The 20,921-nt window shown below is 54.2% G+C and overlaps 1 protein-coding gene across 1 annotated transcript in view; it reads left to right on the plus strand.

The window, feature by feature from the left end:
* TRIM8 (tripartite motif containing 8) overlaps window positions 1–18,163 on the plus strand; it is a 30,614-nt gene extending 12,451 nt beyond the window's left edge. The window contains exons 3-7 of the mRNA XM_068197936.1: window positions 13,703–13,798; window positions 14,588–14,821; window positions 15,191–15,222; window positions 15,791–15,906; window positions 16,610–18,163. Of these exons, the coding sequence (XP_068054037.1) occupies window positions 13,703–13,798; window positions 14,588–14,821; window positions 15,191–15,222; window positions 15,791–15,906; window positions 16,610–17,217 (1,086 nt within the window). The 3' untranslated portion in view covers window positions 17,218–18,163. The remainder of the gene's footprint in view (window positions 1–13,702; window positions 13,799–14,587; window positions 14,822–15,190; window positions 15,223–15,790; window positions 15,907–16,609) is intronic.
* Window positions 18,164–20,921: the final 2,758 nt, after the last annotated feature.

Consider the following 20,921-nt stretch of genomic DNA (forward strand, 5'->3'; position numbering starts at 1 on the left):
TGTCTGGGGGTGAGCTGCGACTGCAGGAGGTAGAGGAGGAGAGGAGATGCTGAAGCAGGAGGTCGTATTGATGCTGTGGGTACCATGAAGTGCCACGTTTTGAAAGATGCTCGGCTTTGTCGAGCATACTGGGGAGAGGAGTTTGGGAAATGAGGGCTGCTGATTACTCTTGCCTTTGGTCCTCAATATGTTATTTTTATCTGTATTTATCAATTAATGGGTACCATGAGTATTTAGCCACCCATGAGCAGGAGACAGGTGGGGTGCACGCTCATGCTGATTTTGGGGGTGCTGATGTTAGATCTTGTCATAGAAATAATTTTTCTCCTGGTTGGGTGCTAAGCAGTGCGCTGTGTCCCCTGGTTGGCAGCAGCCACAGCCTGGCATGGAGAAAATGGAAGTGATTTATTTGTGGGAGCAAATTAAAATAAATTTGAATCCCTTCTTTACAGTGCATTCTTAAAGGGGTGCACAGGCTGCACGGCAGGGCCGTGCTGTGGCTCCTGTGAATGTTGCCTCTCCTTCCCGGGTGCAAGGGCAATTGAAGTAGATGGGGCCATGTTGTCTCTTGCTGCTGCCCCTTTTGCGTACACAAGGAGCTGTAGATGCCTTTGCCTTTGCCCCGGGCTCCTCTTCCCCTTCCTCCCCACTCCCCCACCCCTTCCCTGCCAGGAAGCCTGGCCTTTGTGTGAAGTGATGCCTCCTGACATCAGCCGGGCGCACAATTTCCTCCGCAGCGGGGAGGGTGAGCGGGCAAGGAGAGGGGTGCCACGTTCCCCAGGATGTGATGTATGGTCTGGTCTTGCTGGAGCACAGGATGACAGCACTCCCGGGGTGGCTGTGTGCCCATCTGGGATCCTGTGGGGAGGTGGCTGTGCCCAGCCTTACTGATATGGTGATTCTGCCTGCTTGTGCTGTTCTGCCTCAAAACACCGTGCCAGTGTGTTGCTTTTTGCTGCCTAAGACTCTGATTGCTTCAGTGGCATCTTAATGGGACCCCTCGAGGGGATGCATTGTTGGGCTTTTTGTGGCTGAAGTTTGACCAGCACTGGATGCAGGGTCTTGCTCTGGGGTTGGCATTGCAGCGCCATGGAGCAAAGGTGGGGGGGCTCAACAGCAAGGCAGGAGCAGGGCTGACGTCTCCTGCGGGCCAGGGCTGCCCCAGCATCCTGCAGTCCATGCAGACACGTCGCTTTGGAAAGGGCAGGTTGCGGGTCATCTGCGAGGGGATTTGTGGGGCGTGGGCTCTTGGCTTCTCCTTGAAAGGGGGCTAGTGCAACACATGGGAATTGGCCAAGTGCCTGCCAACAGGAAGCCACTGCTGGCACCTTGCCAGGAGTTTGGGGGCATTGCATCACTTTAATTTGAGATGTGTTTACTGGAGGATGGCATTTTGCTGCTGGCTGGCTGGAAACTACAGGTCCCAGCATGCTCCCTCACATGTCACCCAGAGGGACCATGGTACCACAGGGTTTGTAGTCTCGGTGCTTGCCACTTTGGGGTTTTGCTGTAACTGGGAAGGCTCTGATTCAGCATCACTGAGCAGATCCAGGCTGCAAGACATGGGACTGGTCTCTGCCTCCTGTTTTCCTATCCTTCTGCCACCCACTTGCTCAGTGCAGGACCAGGTTGGCCTTTTTATGGCACCAGGCTGGGGAGGGGATCTGGTCCTATTCTTACTCATTTGCAACGTAAATATTTTGGTCCTGAATACGTTGCTGGGAGCTGGGTGTCACGTTGAGGAGAATGATTCATTCATGCTGTTGCTGCTTGGAGCACAATGAGGCAGCCCTGGGACAGGTCCCAAAGATTTCCTGTGATCGCGGCTGGTGGGGAATTTGGGACGTCACGTTCGAGTAAGTCAGAGTGCTTTTTGCACAATTTCTGCAAGCCAGGAGTACGGTGCCATGCCTAGTGTATTCGGGACTTGCCATCCCCAAAATGTGGTTGTTGTGGGTGGCTTCCATTTCCAGAGGGAGAAATAATGAAGAGCAAGGCTGAGCTCCAGTTCTTGCCTTCTCCAGCTGCTGGTATGCAGAAAAGGTTGCAGGGTGTAGGGCTTTGTGCCTGGTGCCAGCCAGCCTAAGAAATAAAGGTAAAAAGCAATGCAAGTTGAAAACCTGCTTCACATCAAGGAAACTCAGGCAGAGTTTATCCAGTGGGACCAGAGCATCCCTGTGTGTTTTAGAGGGATGTGGGACAACCTGAGGTGAGATGCTGGGCAGATGGGCCAGAGCAGTGGAAGATGCCCCTCCATCCCACACTTCCACTCGCAATGGTGTGCTGCCAGAAGGGATATTTCCTGTCCCACTTTGGTCACTGGTACAGGGTAGGCTGCACCCTCCATCCCAGGACTGGTTCCCTCCATCCCCCCATGTGTCACTTTGTCCTCCCCATGCCGCTGAGAGCCAGGTGTGGGCAGCGCCCAGATTCTTTCTGGCATCCTTCGTTAGACACTGTTTGTTCATGCTGCATTTTTCTTTTTGCTGGCTTGTTTGGACACGCACTGGTACATTCACGGCACTCAGGCAGTAACGTGAGTCTCTTTCCCATTAGGAAAGGGGCCAGGATTTGGGGGGCTGGGAGGGTGGCTTAAGCAGTAGTTTTTGAGATATTTCCTTCTGCTGCCACACCCTGCGTGAAAGAGCAATATCTGCGGCTTCAGCTGCTATCGCAAGGCTCTGAACGTCTCTCTTTTAATATAGATTGGTATCATTTTGCATTTTAAAGTAAAAACACTCTGCAAGCTGCAGACAGCTGTCGGTTGGCAGCTTTGTTTGAACATCTGGTATTGCTGGGCTGCTGTTCAGCACGATCTAACTATGGGATTCATAAAGATTATAATCCGGGCTTTCAGATTCTCAACAACCACCTCACCAAAAAAAAAAAAAAAATTGGTAAGAGAAAAAAACCCAGCAGGGAGGCAAATGGAGGGTCCTTGGTGCTCAGCAGACTGTGGTTGTGGTCACTGGGGTGGATGGACTTGCTGTACCTTTCCTTGGCTGCCCACAGGTGCTGACAGGCTGCTTCCAGCCTGCAAAATGCCGGGCACTGGGGAACTGTAGAAGCGCAAAGTCTTTTCCCCGCTTCTGTTTTTTCCAGCTTGTGTGCTGAATCTGGTCTCATACTCCTCTGGGTGGTGTCTGGCGCTGGTGAGCTGAAGCAGCAGATTCTGCTGTGGCTTTCAGTAGATGTTTGTAACAGTTGTCTGCAGCAACAGGACTTGGTTTCTTTTTCTTTCAAGTAAGTGATGGAGGAGCCAAGGCTCACAGTAAACATCTTGGCATGTCAAAACCTCATTTCCAAGAGAAATTGAGTCCACTTTTCTTGAAGCAACTGAAAGGTTGAGATAGCCACCTCTGTAAGCCCCATCCATCCTTCTGCGAGTCGGGCACTTTCCTTGGCACCTTTGAGAATTAAGCGACCTCTAAGCCCCTAACGAGTTTTATAAATCTTGTTAGTTGATCTGCATTTCTGCAAAGCTTTTTGAATCCAGCCTATTGGTGCATAAGTCACCTTGACTTTCCTCAAGGCTTTGACTCCCAATTCACTTTCAGGCTCCATTTGTCAGTTGGAGGTGCACAAAAACGTCCCCCTTATCTTTATTAGAGGAAAAAAAAAGCTGCCTGGAGAAATGTAGCTGCACTTTAGTTGGTGCAGGCCAGTAATAGACGTGCATATAAACCTGTTCTGTCCTTGTTTGTGTTGATTTAACTTACCAGTACAAATTAAAATAGCCTTGAGCGGTTGGAAGTTTAACTAGATCAGTTGGGAGGAAAAAAAATAAAATCATGGCCTTTAAATCAAAGGAGGGTTTTCTTTCTAGTGCTGCCTGAGTCTGGAGAGGTGCTTTGTGCTGCTGGACCCCCTTGTCTTTGGCTCACCAAATGAGACACTGATGGGGCACGTGGCTGCAGGTCATTGCCAGTGGTCTCATGGCCGGGACGTGGGTACACGTGGGTATTGCTACTGCTGCTCTGCTCCTCAGAGGTATCTGAGCTCCCCGTAAAACCTGTTTATGTTTCTAGATCCTTGTGCCAGGCTCCCTCCAGGGCAGAAAGTAGAAATCAGGGGAGGTGGGAAGCCAAAGAGGCTGTTGTTCAGAGCTCAGGGCTTCCTATGGCAGGACTCAGCCTGGTGGGTGCAGAGTGGAGGTCTTTGGGCAGGGGAGAGGCTGCTCAGCCTGCAGTGGGAGCAAGGGTGGAAGAGGCTGGCTGTGTTTCACCCCTGCAGGGAGAAGGCTCTGAGATCACACAGGCCAGCTGGATCTTGAATCCAAGATGTTTATTTGGAAGGGGGAGTGAGGGTTTCTCAATTTTGCAGGGCTTGCAGATGGGGATAGGTTTGCTGCCAAGCAATAGGATGGGTCTTTGCAGGATGGCTCCTTTGTAAGGCAAGCCATTCCCCCAGCCACAGTTTGAGGACAACTGGCTGAGACCCTGAGATTTTGTCACATTGGGAAGATCTTGGAATTCAACAGAGCTAGACAAAGCTGAGACAGCAGCAGATCGAGGAGGGATTGAGGGTTCTGCCAGAGCCTGTTGAATTTTTTATGGGGGTTAAGGGAGGAGCAACTGAGAAATGATATGTCAGAGCAATAGGACTGGTGTGAGGACTTTGTGATTCAGCTGAGTTTCAGCCCTGAGTGATCTCCCTTTGCTGCCCAGACTGCCACCACTGGAGCTGGCAGAGTGCTTCTGAGAGCCAGCTGGGGGAGATGATCCCACCAAAGACAGACTGCGCTTTTTTTTCTGGATTAGTTTTTTTATCTGTAGCTGTGGTTGGGAAGGGGCAGATGGATGAAAACAGACATGAGGGAGAAAAGGATGGTAGGCCCCCCCTAATGTCCATATAAATTGATTGAAGCATTTGAGAATCCACAAGCACAGAGTGTGCTGAAGGCAGAAAGGGCAGGACTTATTACATGATCCTTTAGGCTCTGAAAAACTGTGAAATCTAGTGAATCCCACTCAGTACAGCTACAGGCCCCAGATTTTGTTTTCTGGCATGGTGGGGATGAAGCACAAGGCAGCACTGGTCATGGGGACCAGTTGTGCTCCAGGTGTTGGTGTCAGTCTGAGCTCCCAAGTGGCGTGAAACAGTTGCTCAAGGCACTTAGGTCTGGGTGTCTAAAACTTTCTGGATGTCACAAACCTCTGCACTTTTCCTGCGGTCTCCCAGTGCTGGTGCTCCTGAGTTGGTTACTCAAAGGGCATCTGGTGCTGGGCAGGGCAGGTTTGTGCCAGGGCCTGCAGCCAGAGCCCTGTGCTGGAGATGGCTCAGCAGCAGGGTGAGTTTTGGCACTCATTTATAAGCAGCCCTAAACATGTACATTTTCCCCCTAAAACTGAAAGAGGTGGGGAAAAGAGCTCCTCCCCTGCATCCGTGGTGGCAAAGAAGATGCAGACCTTGTCCTTCATAAACACAGAGCTGAGCCCTGTGACTCTTCCTGGCTCTCCTCGCTCCCAGGAGAGGGGTGGCCTGTGCTGTCCTCCTGCCGAAAGCTGGCTGGGGCGAACTGTTGGCCCATGTTTGCACCCAGGCCTGGGTGGGGATCTATTCTCCCTCCCTTCCCAGCAGACAGAAATTTCTTGAGTTCCTCACTGCTCTGAGGGCCTGGTAGTGCCTGCAGCCCCAGCCCTCAGAGGTGGTCTTTCCATCTTGCTCCTGCACCACCCAAATGCATCTCCTGTCCCTGTGGCATTGGGACACAGTGTGGGAGCATTTTCCCTGATGGGATGCTGTCTCTCCTGGCAGGTACGGGGCAGGAAGTGGCTCTACTGGCCAAAGGCACAAGTCATTAGTGAGGTTCCCCAAGGCTCAGTTCTGGGACCAGTGTTGTTTAATACTAGGAAGGCTCTAGAGAGAGATCTGTACAGGCTGAATCGATGGGCCACGGGCACTTGTATGAGGTTCAACAAAGTGAAGTGCTGGATCCTGCACTTGGATCACAACAACCCCACACAGTGCTACAGGCTGGGGGGCAGAGTGGCTGGAAGCTGCCCAGCAGAAACAGACCTGGGGGTCATGAGCCAGCAGTTGCTCAGGTGGCCAAGAAGGCCAGTGGCATCCTGGCTTGTATAGCAGTACTGTGGCCAGCAGGACCAGGACTGTGATCATTTCCCTGTACTCAGCACACTACATCAAATCCCATGTTCAGTTTTGGACCCCTTACTACAAGAAAAATATTGAGGTGCTGGAGCAAGTCCAGAGAAGGGCAACAGAGCTGGTGAAGGGCCTGGAGCACAGGTTGGCTGAGGGAGCTGGGGGTGTTCAGGAGAAAAGGAGCTGGAGAAAAGGAGACGTGCGGGAGACATTATCACACTCTAAACTGCCTGAAAGAAGAGTTTAGCGAGGTGGGGGTGGACCTCTTCTCCCAGACAAGTGATAAGATGAGGACAAGCCTCAAGCTCTGCTATGGAGGGTTCATGTTGGGCATCAGGAAGAGTTTCTTCACTGAAAGGGAGGTTAAGCTTTAGAATGGGCTGCCCAGGGAGGTTGTGGAGTCACCATCCCTGGAAGTGTTCAAGAAATTACTGGCCCTGGCCATTAGTGCTAATGGTTTAGTTAACAAGGTGGTGTTCAGTCAAAGGTTGAACTCGAAGATCTTGGAGGTGTTTTTCAATCTTAATGATTTTATGATTCTATGATTCTATCACCAAGGCTCCTCTTTGTCCTGTGGAGCCAGCAGCATCAGTCATGACTCGCCTGGCTGCATGCTCGGCATGCAAACTAGCTTCTTGTCCTGGTATTTGTCTTCCTGGTGTGTTTCCAGCTCCTTTTTCCCTCTTCTGCACATGTTATGAGTGAGTCTGGAGCCCCAGGTCTGGCACAGGCAGTCTGCCCTGCTTTCACTGCCTCTAGTTGTGCTTTGCATGGAGGGAGCCTCTGTTTTGAGGGGTACCATACTGGACACCCAGTATGAGGAAGGCTCCTTCCTCCAGGACTTGCAGGGCTGCTGGTAGAGAGGTGATGTGTCTCCAGCTACTGGCCTCATCTCTCTGCTCCTTAATCTCCCTTATGCACCTTTTCCTCTCAAAGCAAATCTTTACCCCTACTCCAGGGACACTGACAGCAGTGGCAGCTGGGCCATGGCTTGAAGTCGGGGTCCAAAAACTATAGGTAGAGCCCCAGCCTTGTTCCCCCATTTTGTGAGAAGCACAGCATGAAGTAATTCCCGTGGCCACAATGAGCAGAGGGATGCAGAGAGACCCAGGAAGGTGAATTAGCATTCTCAAGATCCGCCTGAAGGTCACTTTCTGACAGAGAATAGGTCAGAAAGGTCCCCATTTCCTGGCCTCCAGAAATCCTGCTGCTGGCCCCATGCAATACAATGCCTTGTATTTTCTCCTTATTAACAAGTTCTTCCTTTCTGCTGGGTGTAAACAAGGGAAAGAGCTGTCCCAGGTTGCAGGCACCGGCACAGCCCTTTGGTGGTCCAGGATCTGCTCTGGGACAGGGACATACAGAGAAATATGCCATGCCCACTGTCCTGGGATGCTCCAGGAGCCCAGCCCAACGTGGTTCTGCTAAGCAGTCATGAATCATGGATCCATGGGAGCATCCAGCTGCTGTGTGCCAGTTGTGCTGCAGGGATGCCCTGTGCTGGGGTGGGCACAGGAGGTGGGACATGGGGCTGTGCCTGTGGGGTAGCCAGTGGAGATGGGACATGGGTCTAAGCCTGATGGTTTCTTCTCCAGGGAAGGCTTAGAGGCCAGGCAGCATCTCATAGGTGATGTGGACAAGCAGGAGGCATCCTCGCCCACGCCAGCATGAGAACAGGGTGGAGAGCTGCTCTTTCAAGAGGCACCTGTACATCCTCTTCCCCCAAACTGGAGCTGATTATTTGGCCTTCAGCCCTTTTCTACAAAGCACCAGCTCTCCTGGTGCTCAGGTGTCCCTCAGTGCTGGAAAGGGGGTCTCTTTGGTGCCTGTTCACTTCATGGCTGCTACTTCCATTCCTCCCTAGCAAGGGCAGCTATTAATATCTCATGCTGTTCCCCTCCCCTCTTCCTTCCCCTGTTGAGGATAAACCAGCCTGATCTCTGCACAGGGAGCACTGTGAGAAAAGCCAAAGCCTGGAGCACTGTGTGTGCTCCGGGCTGGCCAGGGGGGGCAGGACCTCGTGCTCCGGCTGGAGACCTTCCCTTCTGCCTGGTGCTTACTGTAAATGTGTGCAAGATGAAACCCCAACGAGAAAGCATTTCCTTCCTGCCTCTTTAAGTGGATCAGCCTCCTGCGAGTGTTGTGAGGGCTGTGGGGAGTTTGAAAGAGCTGGTTTTGCCTGGGTCTGGTCAGCAGGAGGCCACCAGCAGGGTGGGAGGGATGCTCTGGGGGTTTGGGCTGTGGCAGTGCATGGTGCATGATCTTGTGATTTGAGATCCTGTTTTTGGGGGCACTAGGGTGCTGTGCCCCAGATGTGCACAGTGTCAAGGTTCTGATGTGTTAGCAGGTGGGGTGACACTTTCAGGAGGGATGAAAATAGCTCATCACATGGGTTTTTCTCAGAAAATGGTCCAGCTGACAGTGGAGCGGGCCAGGGGAGAGGGAAGCCTGTGTGTGGGAGGCCTGGGGAGGCAAAAGGTTGCACTCGCCTCCTTGGTCCAGGGCTTTTGGTGCATTAAAATTCAGTCACTGTGACTTCAGGCCCGTCTCCAGCAATGTGCTGGGACATGTGTCTCAATGGGGGCTCTTGATCCCGGTCCCGGCACTGAGCTGCAGGTGTCTGGAGCCATTCCCGCAACAGGCATCTGCCCTTTGCAGCTTCCTCGCTCCAGTTCCACCTTCCTCCTCCTCCTCCTCCTCACCCTTCCTGCCCCTCTGCTCTAAGCTGCTCCCTCCGTTCTTGCTTTCCGGTGACTGCAAACAATGTCCTTATTCACTCAGTGGCTGGGATTTGGCGGCGAGGGGAAGGCCTGGGCACAGAGGAGGAGGAAGGAGAGAGGCAGAGGAGTGTGCCTGTCCTGGGCCAGCTGTCCAGCTGTGGTTAAAGGTGCTCTGTGGGGCAGCCTGCTCTCTGTTCCCCCAGTTTCCTACGGGAACGAGGGCTGCGCACTCCTGTGGTTTGTCCACCTGCCTTGCTGTAGTACCCTCCAAACCCACAGACAGTTTCAGCAGAGTTTATTGGGAATTAGGATCCTGCAGGCATCCCACAGGTCAGTTTGTGGGCACTCGGTTGCTCTTGCAAGGTGAATGGCCCTGGAGGATGCACAGTGCCTATTAGACATCAAGAGAAGCTGCATGGGCTCCATTTGCCCTGTGAACACAGTAAGCTTTTCACTGCTCCAGCTCTTGTTTAAAACCACAGCAGCTCAGCAGGTCATGGGGCACCGCTCTGCCTCTGGTGAAGCTGCCAGGCTCCTTCCTGATCCTGCTGGGAATTGGGCAGGGGCTGGTGAGCACTTGAGTCCCCAGGGAAGGGGTGCCAGAGGCTCTCCCCTGCCAGCTCTCCCTGGGAGGCACACAGGAGCCCTGACCAGCCTCAGAGAACACAAAACCTTGGGGCATGTCGTGGGATTTTGCTGCCATGATGCTGGCCCCAGGGCAATGGGCTTCTGGGGGCTGCAGAGAGGGGATGAGGGGAGTGCTGGGCCTCAGACAGGGCAGGGCCATAATCCACTGCTACCGTGGGCTCAGCAGTGACCACAGGCTTAGCTCTGCCCTTTGGGAGAGGACAGTGTTGATGATACCAGCCTACGACAAGTCAAGGGAAATATCTTGCCCACAGATTGCTTCCTGCCTGGGAGGTCTTGGGTGGGTGTGAGCTCCTTCCTACACCCCAGTGTCCCCCAGTAGAGTGGAGGTTTTCCCAGCTGGTTGAGCTGGACTCGTGTGTGTAACACATCTGAGGCTTGTGGTGCTGCAGCCATGCAGTGGCTCTCGGATGAGAAGCACAGATGCCCTGTATAATCAGATCTGTTAAACTTTTTATTACTATCTTCCTGTCTTGTAGGCATTTAATGTTGCAAAAGTTCTTTGTTGGGACTGCCGTGTCCCCCAGCAGACATATCCCTATGCCCTGCCTGGCAGGGTGGATATGTCCCATGCTGGGGTGGCCACTAGGAGCTGGGGTCAGCACATAGTCTGTGAGGACTGACCAGGAGGTGCAGTAAGGTGCAGGCAGGGCGAGTGTGGTTTCCCTGGTGGTGATTTCCTCCCAGCAAGTGCCATGGATAGCAGTGGTCAGCAAGCCTCCCCCCAGCACAATCCCATGGGGACCAGCTGTGTGCACTCTCCCTGCAACAAGACCTTGCAGCGCTTGCTTTGCTTCCTGCAGAGATATCCCTCCAAGCAGTGTTTCAGTCCCAGTGCGTGACCTTGGCACCCCAAACCCATCTGACTTGGCACAGTTGCTGCTCAGGAATCGCCCTCCTCTGCCTGCATGGGAGGAGTGCACCCTCACTCCCAAAGGGAAGACAATGATAACATCCCCTCCTTTGTCCTTCCACCTTTGGTGGTCCAGCTCCCTTGCAGGGGTGATGGCCACAGCGTGTTCGCAAGCTCTCGTATGGGCTCAGCCCTTTTGTACCCACACTTCATTTTTCTCCATGAGGAGGGGGGAGATTATGTTCATCTCCTGCAGAATAAGCTGGTGTCCATGAACTAGCCCAGTCTCACTGGGGCCTACAGGGTCATGGTGGACCAGCCACTTACCCCAGCCACCGATTAATTTATTAATTAATGAGATGAATTCACTCTCAGCTGGTGTTGGAATAAAAAGCATTTTTAGTATGCGTTTCGCAAACTGGCGACGTGTCTGGGAAAAGACAAACTGGGATCAGAGTTGCTCACAGCCTGGGAAGGGTGCCTGTATGGAGGGAGCCTCGGCTCTCCCAGCACCAAGGTCATGCATGAAATATGAGAAATTATCCCGAGAAATTTTGATCCTGGAGGAGGAGGAGTTCATGACTTCAGAAATGCCAGATTTGGGAGGGGATGGAAGGGGAAGGGATATATTTTCCTTTTCAAAATACCTAAGGAATTCAGCCTGTGCTGCATAGACAATGAGATTTTGCCCCTTGGTGCCAGAAGGGGTAGTTCATACTCTTGCGTCTTGTTAAGGTTTTGTTGCCGTGGGTGAAAAGCCCTCCCATTCCACTGCAATCCCAGGCACGTATAGTTTTTAAATCACCTAAAAAGAGAGTGGCTCAAATATGAGGTTAAAAGAAAGCACTGCATGTCCTCTATTCTGTCTGATTTCTACAGCTTTAGGTTGGATTTTGGTGACTTTTTCCAGTTGTGAGGTGATATTAACTTATATGTATAAAAAGTTATTTTTATAATTGTTTATATGTATATTTGTGATTTCACATAATTGCGTGATTCCTGGAGTGGAGCAGTCTGAGGTTTCTTACAAAACACAAAGGTTGGCAGCTCTGCCACGGCAGCTGCAGGGCGATGGTACGTGCATGTCCGGGGCTGTTCGGGGCCTCCCTCGGGGGTCCCTCAGACCAGCGGGGCTGGCAGGGTGACCTCGGCCTGCCTGGCATCTGCCAGTGATAGGAAACTCTGCTTTCCCCTGCTAGAGCATCCGGGCAGCATCGGGGGAAGGGCAGTGGCTGCCTCGGGCAGGTCAGATACCTGATGGGTACAGCGGAGTGGGATGGGGATTTGGCCTCTCTGCCCAGCGAGGGATCCCGTCCTAGGTTTTTTACCCACTCCCGTCCCAGCTGGCAGACAGGGAAGTCAGGCCGAGGATGGGGCTGCTCCTGGGGGTCTGGCTAGACTTACCCTCCTGGTGAGCTGGTGTGGGATGGGTCTGGCTGTCTGTGGTGGAGGTGGCGAGTCTGTGGCAGGGAGGGAGGTGTAGGGAAGGGCTCAGTGCAAAGCTCGCTGTGTCCTTTGGCTGCCCAGCGTGGGGCGTGAGCAGCTCAGCCTGTGCTGCACGACCTGCCCAACTCCCACATTCAGCTGGCCTCCTGCAAGCGGGGATGTTGGAAGGAATCTCTTTCTGTGGAGCCCAGGAGCAGGCTTGTTGCCTGCCACTTCTCAATATGTCTACATGGGGCTGTTGTCTACCTGCTCCACAGTTCTGCCTGGTGCTTGACCCAAAACCCTGTTTGAGCCCCTATAGAAACCCCCAGCAGCTCCACACTCAGGCCTGGCTGCTGTCAAAGGACCTAGGACATAGTTCCTGCCTGCACCCTTGGTTCTCCAAGGTTCAAGCAAGTGGTGTTGCACTCACTCTCCAGAGCTCAGTTCTCCTTGTGTTAAACCTGGGAGTGGACTGCAGCCTCCTGATGCTGCAGCAACACAAATAACAGTCATTTTACAATGAAAAAAGGAGATTTTTAATATAAACCTCAAATATTTCTCAGTGTGGATGCTTCCAGTGATGCCCGTAGATGCTACAGGCCCCTGTGTTTCTGTACACAAGTGCAGCAAATGTCCCCCCATGGGCTGGGGTTCTGCGTTGCTGTGACTGCCCCTCAGCCCTGTTTCAGTGGATGTGCTGTCTGTGTGTCTGTCTGCATGTGCCTGGGTGGGTGCACACGCGTGCATCCTGAGCATGCACATGTGGAGTGTGCCTGTGAGTGGGAAGCTGGGTTTTTTTAGCTCCTCGTTATTATTAGTGGTAGGAGCCCAGTGACACTAAGGCTGGAGGTGCCTGAGACCGTAAGAAAAACAACAGGAGGGAGGAGGCTTCGCATTCCTGCTCCTGAATTGAGTCGGAGGTGACAGCCTTTCCCTGCAATGCAATTAATCCCGGCAGCGCCTCTGCCACCCTCCCCCTCCCGCCTCGTCCAGGAATTAATTACTTGATTATAAATTCCCGAGTGGCGGTTTATAATAGCAATAATCCCCTCGAAATTCATTCTTGCTGTCGGTTTCTTTCCATCTCGCCCCCGTCGTTGAGTCTCGAACGCCGCATCTCTGTGCCGGGCGAAGCCCTTCTCCTCGCCCCGCTGGTGTCCTGGCTTTTCCCCACAGTAAACATGCAGGAGAATATTTGGAGTTGATTTTGAGGGGTGTTTTGGGAAGCCTTGCTCCTGCTCATAGGGATGGAGCCCTTCTGTCATGGGCAGTGGGCTTCTCCTGGCTGGGAAGCATGCAGGAGCAAGGCACTCGTGCTGATAGCTGGGGATAAGGTTTTGTCCCAGTTATTCAGTGGATGGCCCAGGCCCAGCCCCAAGGAGTGGGGCTGGGGGCCGGCAGTGTGGCGGGGGGAGGCTCCATTCCTCCCCACTCTGTCCCTCCAGATTACGCTGACGGTGGCTCTGAGGCTTGTCAAGGAGGCGGGGAAGGGAGAAAGGATTTGGCGTGGCGTACGGGAGCGCAAGGGAGGTGGTGATGTCTCACAGGAGCCTGCTGGCAATGGGTGATGGGCCTCAAAATGGTACTGCCTTAGTGGGGGATGAGCCTCTCTGTGTCGCCTCCACTGTCCCCAGGGCTTGGCCCTGATCCAACCCCACTGACTGGGCTGCAGAAAGTTACCTGAGGTGCTGCCCCCATTCAGGGGACCCAGCCCAGCCGGTAACACAGCCCGGCACACGCAGCCCCTCTGCCATTTCTGCCATTGGAATAACCGAGTTTCCAGCTCCACAAGCTACGCGGGGGCTTTCAACCTGGCAGTGGCATCCTGCTGGGAAAAAGCATCATCCCTCCTGAACCATGTGGGCAGAGCCAGTGTGGGCAGCACTGATGTTCGCTGGCACACGCGGCCGCTGGGCTCTGACGATGCTGCTTTCCCTCATCTCTGCAGAAGATGCTGATGAAGCAGCAGGACCGCCTGGAGGAGCGGGAGCAGGACATCGAGGAGCAGCTCTACAAGCTGGAATCAGACAAGCGGCTGGTCGAGGTAACCAGTGCTTCACCCTTCCACGGCCAGTCCCAGGGACTGTCACCCTATGGCACAATGGGGACAAGCTCATGGGACACAGGGGCCAGGTGGGCAGGGAGGATGACAGACATGCAGGGGAGGAGTAGCTGGACAGACTTCCAGCCTCCATTTCATTGTCATCAGTCATCATTTTGGGAGACAAAATATGTTTGGAGCTGCTCTGCAGCCACATGGGCCCTGGGTTGAGTTGGGAGGTGCGGAACAAGGTTGTCCTTAAATATCAGATGGCACATCCTGTCCTCAGCTCAGCACAGCCTTTCTCAGGAAAGGAGTGCTTGTGGTCCTTAAAGCCCCTCAGCCTCCCAGAACATGAAGGGAAAGGCTCTGGAGCATGAAGTGTCTCCAGCATGGAGTGGGGCTGGGGATGAGGATGAAGATGGGCAAGGGTATGCAGAGGGGGATGGGTGGGATTTTTCAGGGGAGCACACTTCTGTTGGTGATGCAGCAGGTTGTTCCTTGGCATTGGGTCTCTGGAGCTGATCCCCGCACACACCCCAGGAAGTACGTCCAGGAATCTGCTGAACCAATCAAACCTTCAAAGAGTCCCTGTTGGGTCTCTGGCACATAGAAGTCCTCCCATGTGGGAGTTGACAGCAGGGTTTGAGCTGTCTGGGTGTTGCAGGAGAGCAGAGCTGGGATGCAGCTTTCAGGTTGCATTCTCCACTGCTGAGAAAGAACCCAGGTGTCCTGGGACATCATGGAAGAGGTCGAAGGACACAGAGGGCCTGACCCTGCTCATCTCCCCAGGAGAAGGTGAGCCAGCTGAAGGACGAGGTGCGCCTGCAGTACGAGAAGATGCACCAGATCTTGGATGAGGACTTGCGGAAGACCATGGAGATCCTGGACAAGGCCCAGGCCAAGTTCTGCAACGAGAACGCGGCCCAGGTTCTGCACCTCAATGAACGCATGCAGGAGGCTAAGAAGCTCCTCAGCTCTGTCCAGGTCATGTTTGACAAAACTGAGGACATCAACTTCATGAAGGTAAGACAAGCTGCCTATGTCAGAGTGGGACAGGGGCTGTGGAGAGGTTTGGTTGTGTGGGAAGAATTGGGTATGTGTGGGGTGTGGTTGGGAGCAGGATGGGGACAATAGCAGGGCTGGCTGATGCCTCCAGAGTGCTCAGCAGTGGAAGAAGTCAAGGAGAAGTGAGGCTGGCTCAGTGCTGGCCTCAAATGAGGAGGTGCCACAGCTGGAGATGGGGCTGGAGCAGCCCATGCAGGGGAAAGGGGGTTCAGTGCCCATGGTCAGACTGTCCCCTCCTGGGGGCCATGGAAACTGACAATGAAAGGGGGCATGGCCACCATGGCAGGGATTGGTTTTACTGACCAGAGCTTCTCCTTCCACTTCTAGAACACCAAGTCTGTGAAAATCTTAATGGACAGGTAAGCGCAGCGGGACAGACGTGTTTGGGGGAAAGGGCGTGTTCATGTCCACAGGGGTGGCAGCAGCACAATATCCAGAGGAAGACCAGGGCCAGGGATGCTACAGGGTTTGGGAGAGGCATGTGCCATGCTCAGCTTCCCTCTCTCTCTCTGGGAGGATGAAAAAATCCCCTCATGCAGCCATTGAATTGGGTCTTCCCCATGGACTAGGGGAAACTCAGTGTTGTGCTTGTGGAAGAGCAGAGGATGGGACCAGCTGGGTTGGGGTGCAGGGCTCCTTCCAGCTCCACTGGGCAGAGGCAGGGCAGGGGGTTAAAGCCAGTGCCAGTGGAGCAGAGATGAGCTGGGATGGCCATGCAGTGGGGACATGGACTGCAGGAGGTGTGCCTGGCAGGGGACATTCAAGCAAAACTGGACAGGGAAGGTCCTGCCTGCCAGAGACTGCCAGCTCACTTCTGTCCTCTACCCTAGGGAGGGGGTTTGGCTCCAGGAGGGTGTGAGGGGAGGAGCTGTCCCTCTCTGGAGTCTACCTTGTAACTCACACCTCTCTGCCTGTCATCCCCAACAGGACTCAGAACTGTACAGGTGGCAGCCTGCCCCCACCCAAAATTGGCCACCTCAACTCCAAGCTCTTCCTGAACGAGATCGCCAAGAAGGAGAAGCAGCTGAGGAAGTTGCTGGAAGGTGGGTGAAACCTGAGGGGTGCAGGGGCATGGGACCTCACTACCTCCTGTATCCTTAGGTGGCTGCCCTGCAGATCCCAGTACAAAACGATGGGGAGAGCTCTTTAAGGCAGAGAGCCCCTTGGAGCCCCTCTGCAGTCAGCAGGGAGAGTCACAAAGCCAGTTCCTGCCTCTCCCCAGGGCATTTTCCTTGTCTTGTGAAATGGCTGTGTTCTGGGGCTTCAAAACCTTGAAATACAGAGCTTTGGGGGTTTGGGCATTGCCAGGAAAAGTCAGTGGAACGATGGAGTTCAGCATGTGGCCAAGGACAGCCAGGGGCTGGCATGGTCCCACAGCGCCCAGCCAATGCCTGGGAGCAGACTACATCCTGTGGAGGCTTCCCAGTCCTCTCCTTGGGGGATTTGTGTTTATCCCCCAGGCTGTCCCACTCTGCTCCTGTTAGGGACTGTGTTCATGAGCTGTTTGCAGAGCAGTGCCCAGGGCTGCTCCGAGCCTGCTGGCAAGGGCCCAGAACTGAATCCACCTGCACAGGGCTGTGTGTGCACAGTTTGCCACTGGTGGGGCAGGCTGGGCAACCCTCTGCACACGTGGGGCTGGAATGTGGGTCTTGGGGCTCCACTGCAGCTTCAGATCAGAGCCGGCGCACCCTGGAGCTGTGCCATGTTGTGCTTGGTACAATCCCCCTCTCCTGTTCCCCTCCGCAGGTCCTCTGAGCACCCCCGTCCCCTTCCTGCAGAGTATCCCCATGTACCCCTGCACCGTCAGCAACTCCGGCGCGGAGAAGCGCAAGCACTCCACCGCCTTTCCCGAGGGCAGCTTCCTCGAGCCATCGTCAGGGACTGTGGCGAGCCAGTACATGAGCCAGGGCGCTTCGGCTGGCGAGGGGCAGTCCGCACAAGCCATGGTGCCTTGTAGCTCCACGCAGCACATAGTTGGACTTCCTAGCGGCCCGCAGCCGGTGCACTCGGGCTCCGTCTTCAACCCATCTCACTACCCCAACACCACGTCATCTCAGCAGTCCGTGCTCTCCCAGTACGGCGGGCGCAAAATCCTCGTCTGCTCCGTGGATAACTGTTACTGTTCCTCGGTGTCCAACCACAGCGGGCACCAGCCCTACCCGCGGTCGGGGCACTTCCCCTGGACAGTCTCGTCGCAGGAGTACTCCCACCCGCTGCCGCCCGCCCCCGCCGTCCCCCAGTCGCTCCCGGGACTTGCCGTGAGGGAATGGATTGACGCATCCCAGCAGCACGGGCGGCAGGATTTCTATAGGGTCTATGGCCAGCCGTCGGCCAAACACTACGTCACCAGTTAACCGTCACACTCTCCGGAGAGTCCCGCTCGATGACGTGTTCAGAGAGAAAAGTCTGGTTTGGTTTGGCTTTTCTTTTTTTTTTTTTTTTTTTTCCCCTTTTAAATCAAACCCGATTTTTTCCCTGCCTCACGCCCCTCCAGGATTTTGGGGAGGGTTGTTCTATCATATCTCTTTTTCTTTTTTTTTTTAATCCTTTAAAGATGAAATAATTTTTTTTCATTTTAATGCCTTTTTTTAATTTAATTTTGGAAGTCCTTCCTGCCCCTTGCTGGGTAAACACAAGGGAGAAATTACCGAGAAGAAATTGATGGGGATTTCAGTCGGACATCTGGGTCTGTGCGTTGTGCTTTTCCTCGCTCCTCTCTGCCTTTGGAAAACTTCAGAAGGGACAATGGCACCTTCACTCTTTCTATTTCTCCGAGTTCATTTTTTCTGGTTTGGTTCAGTTTTTCCCCTTTCCCCATCCCTTTCTTTCCCTTTTTAAAAAGAAAAAAAAAAAAGAAAAAATCTATCATTGATTCAGTATGAAATGATACTTGTAGATTTTGGGTTTGTTACTTTTTTTTTTAAGGCTGGTTTTTTTTTTGTGTTACAAGGCCACTTCTCATGCATATTGGCATTTTTTTCCTTCTCTCAGAGATTTGTAAATACACAATGGCAGGAAATTTAATGCACAAAAAAAAAGGGAAAAGAAACTTTACAAAAAACCACAAATAAATAAATAAAAAAAAATCTGTTCTAGTTTTCAGGAGGGGAAGCGTGACCTAAACGCACTCCTCTCCTGCATATCGCTGATGCAACTTCCTGTAACAAGCACTTTGTATAAAAAAAAAGTGGACTTCCTGCTATAAGGCACAGGTATTTATTCTGTAACCGATTTTAGACACACACACACACACACACACACACGCAAAATATTCAAATAAATGTGATCACTTAGTGCAAATGCCTCGCTCTGCTGCAGCTCTTCCCCCAGGAACGCCAGCTCCGGCGGGAGGCCCCAGCCTGCCTTGGGAAGGAAGCGCTCCCCAGTGCCGCGGGCCCGGACCGTGGCGGGGTTTTCCGGAGGGGCTGTTCGGGAGGGAGCAGCTCGGCAGTGGGGCGGCGGTGGGTCCCAGATGCGGAGGGCGTCCCCAGCAGCGCCCATCCCATGTCCCAGCCCCGTGGGAAGGTGTGCTGGAGATGCGGCTCTCCCACCAGCTCCCTCCCAGGCGGCGAGGATGTGAGTCAGGCACGGAGCCGGCCAGGCCGCATCCTGCCCGTGGGCTCCAGAACAATCCCCATTGTGGGATGGGGACTGGGCTGGGGACAGCAGCTTTCCTGACTGCCAGCATCCACCGTTCCAGCCATGCTGCTGCCCTGACACCCAGCCCTTGAGCCTTCATCCCCACCTAAAGCCCTGCTGCCCCCTGGGGCTTTGTGGGTGCTGCCAGCACCCCGGGCTGGTTTGGGGTCCCTGTGCGCTCGGCCAAGGCTGGGAAGGGCGAGGAGGAGCCCTTTGTCCAGGACGTGCAGTGGGGCCGTGGGCTGGCCTGGCTGGGGCTGTGCAGGGGCGATCTTCGTCTGGGGAAAATGAGGCTGACTTGATAAAGCAGAGCAGTGTCCTAGAGGCCGGAGGGGTTTTCCACTGCTCTCTTCAGGTTCAGCTTGCTTTATTTTTTTCTTTGGTTGCAAAACACCCCTGGTTTAGTTCCAGTTTGAATTCCCCCTGTGCTACTTTAGTGGGAACTGGGAAGAGGAGAAAGTCTCAGTGAGCTGAAACAGGGGAACAGTGGGTTCGAGGGAGGGGGACCCTCTCACCAACTCCTCCCGTTCCATTCCAACAGAGGTGGCAGCACAACCCTGGACAATTTCCCAGGCACTGTTGGGTTGGGGAGCCAGTACCTCCTGCCTCTGTGTGTTCTTGTACACACAGGCCTGGCAGCTCAGCCAGTCCTGGTGGGTTCTTCCTAACCCTGTCCTGCTGGGGCTCTTCAGGAAACCCCCAGTCCATTGGGATATTTGGGGGTTTGCTTCTCAGTCAAAAGCAAAGCACGCCAGGGTGGCAGGAAGGAGCAGGATGCCCTCAACCTGCACAGGAATCCCATGATGTCTCCCCTCCATATTCACAGGGCCAGCTGCTGGGGGGTAAAGGTGAGATGAGGGACATCCCGCCCTGTGCAGGAGGGTCCTCGATGCACAGCCCCGGCCACCCCCACCCCAGGGTACTCCCCAGCCATGGCCCCTATGCTTGGTGCCTCTAGGTTTGACTGCCCAGCTGTCCTCCTCCTCCTCCTCCTCATCATCATCTTCCTCTTCCTCGTTGGCACAGCTGCCTTCTCCTGTGATAGCAGCAGCTGCCAGCCCAGGCATTAAAGCACCTGTCACCTACTAATGGGGGGACACAGGCACAGCCCCCACCCTGCAGGGTGACCCCCAAAGTTTAGGACTCTCCCCACCATGGGCCACTCTCACCCCATGCCTTTGCTGGAGGGATCAGCCCCAAAAAAATGGGTGACCATGAAGAGCAGAGGGGCCACAGCCCCTCTCCTGCCCCCCCATCCAGGAAGAGTCCCCTGCTGTCCTGGGTGCCTCAGCTTCCAGGACCATCAGTGCCATCAAGCCTCATGTGCTGCTGGTGGCGAGGAAAGCAATGGCCCCATGGGATCACCCCATGGAGCAGGAGGAGGAATGTGTGCCCGTGGCTGTTGGGATATTGGTGTCCTGGGAGGGGAAGCACAGAGGCTCGGGTGCACAGCGGGGTTTTATTGATGGATGGCTCTGTCCGGGGGGTGGGGAGAGCAGGGGGAGCAGAGGCACATCCATAAACAGCTCGAGTTGTGAATGGAAAGAGACGGATTAGGAGCCAGGTGAAAACATGTCACACGGCAGAAAGAAAAATGAGCAGCTGGGCGAGACCAAATTGGTGTCTGATGAAGGACGTGGGGCCGGGTGGAAAAAGGATCCCAGGGCTGGCGGTGCTGCACGGGGGAGGCTGATGGGGAACAGCTGGAGCTGGACACGCACATCTGGTGGAGCAGGGTGGGGGGAGAGGCAATGGCTGCTGTAACCACCGTGCCACCAGCCACTGCGCTCGGCACGAGGCTGCGGCTCAGCCCTCGGATTGGCACAGCAAGAGGGGTTGATGATTCACTTTCAGGGTGATCCTGGGAAGGGGCCACAGCCCCGTGGCCCAGTCCTCAGCAGGGATTTACCCAGTAGGGTTTAGGCTCTCCTGTGCCACAGGGTCCCCAGGTGGAGGAGCCACTGCCTCTTCCTCCATTTGCATACATGTAAATAAGCAATCAACATAATGAGGGTGAATGCAAACCAGGCTTTCAGTTTGCAACCAAGTCCTATTTTTAACCTTGGAGAAGAGTTTCAGCAGGAAGCTGCAGGCCCTGCCCTGGTACCCGTCAGCATGTCCGGCTGTGTGGGTGCTCACACTGATCCTTCATCCCAAAACACCGCTGACCCCACGACCACCACTGGGTCAATGCCTGTTGTGCTCTGTTCCCATTACCAAAGCAAACAGAAATCCCACATCCTTGTGGAAAGATGGACCACACAACATCACACCCTGCCTCGCAGGAGCCTTTTTGGGCAGCTCTCCCACCCACTGAGCCCCAGGTCCCGCTTCCAGCCAGGGTGTGCACCCCAGGAATGCCCTCGGTGCCTTGGGAGAGAAAGCCCAGTGCTTAAACATGAGGGTATATTTAGATGGT

This window comes from Anomalospiza imberbis, chromosome 8 (genome assembly GCF_031753505.1).
Source record: "Anomalospiza imberbis isolate Cuckoo-Finch-1a 21T00152 chromosome 8, ASM3175350v1, whole genome shotgun sequence".
NCBI classification, from domain to species: domain Eukaryota; kingdom Metazoa; phylum Chordata; class Aves; order Passeriformes; family Viduidae; genus Anomalospiza; species Anomalospiza imberbis.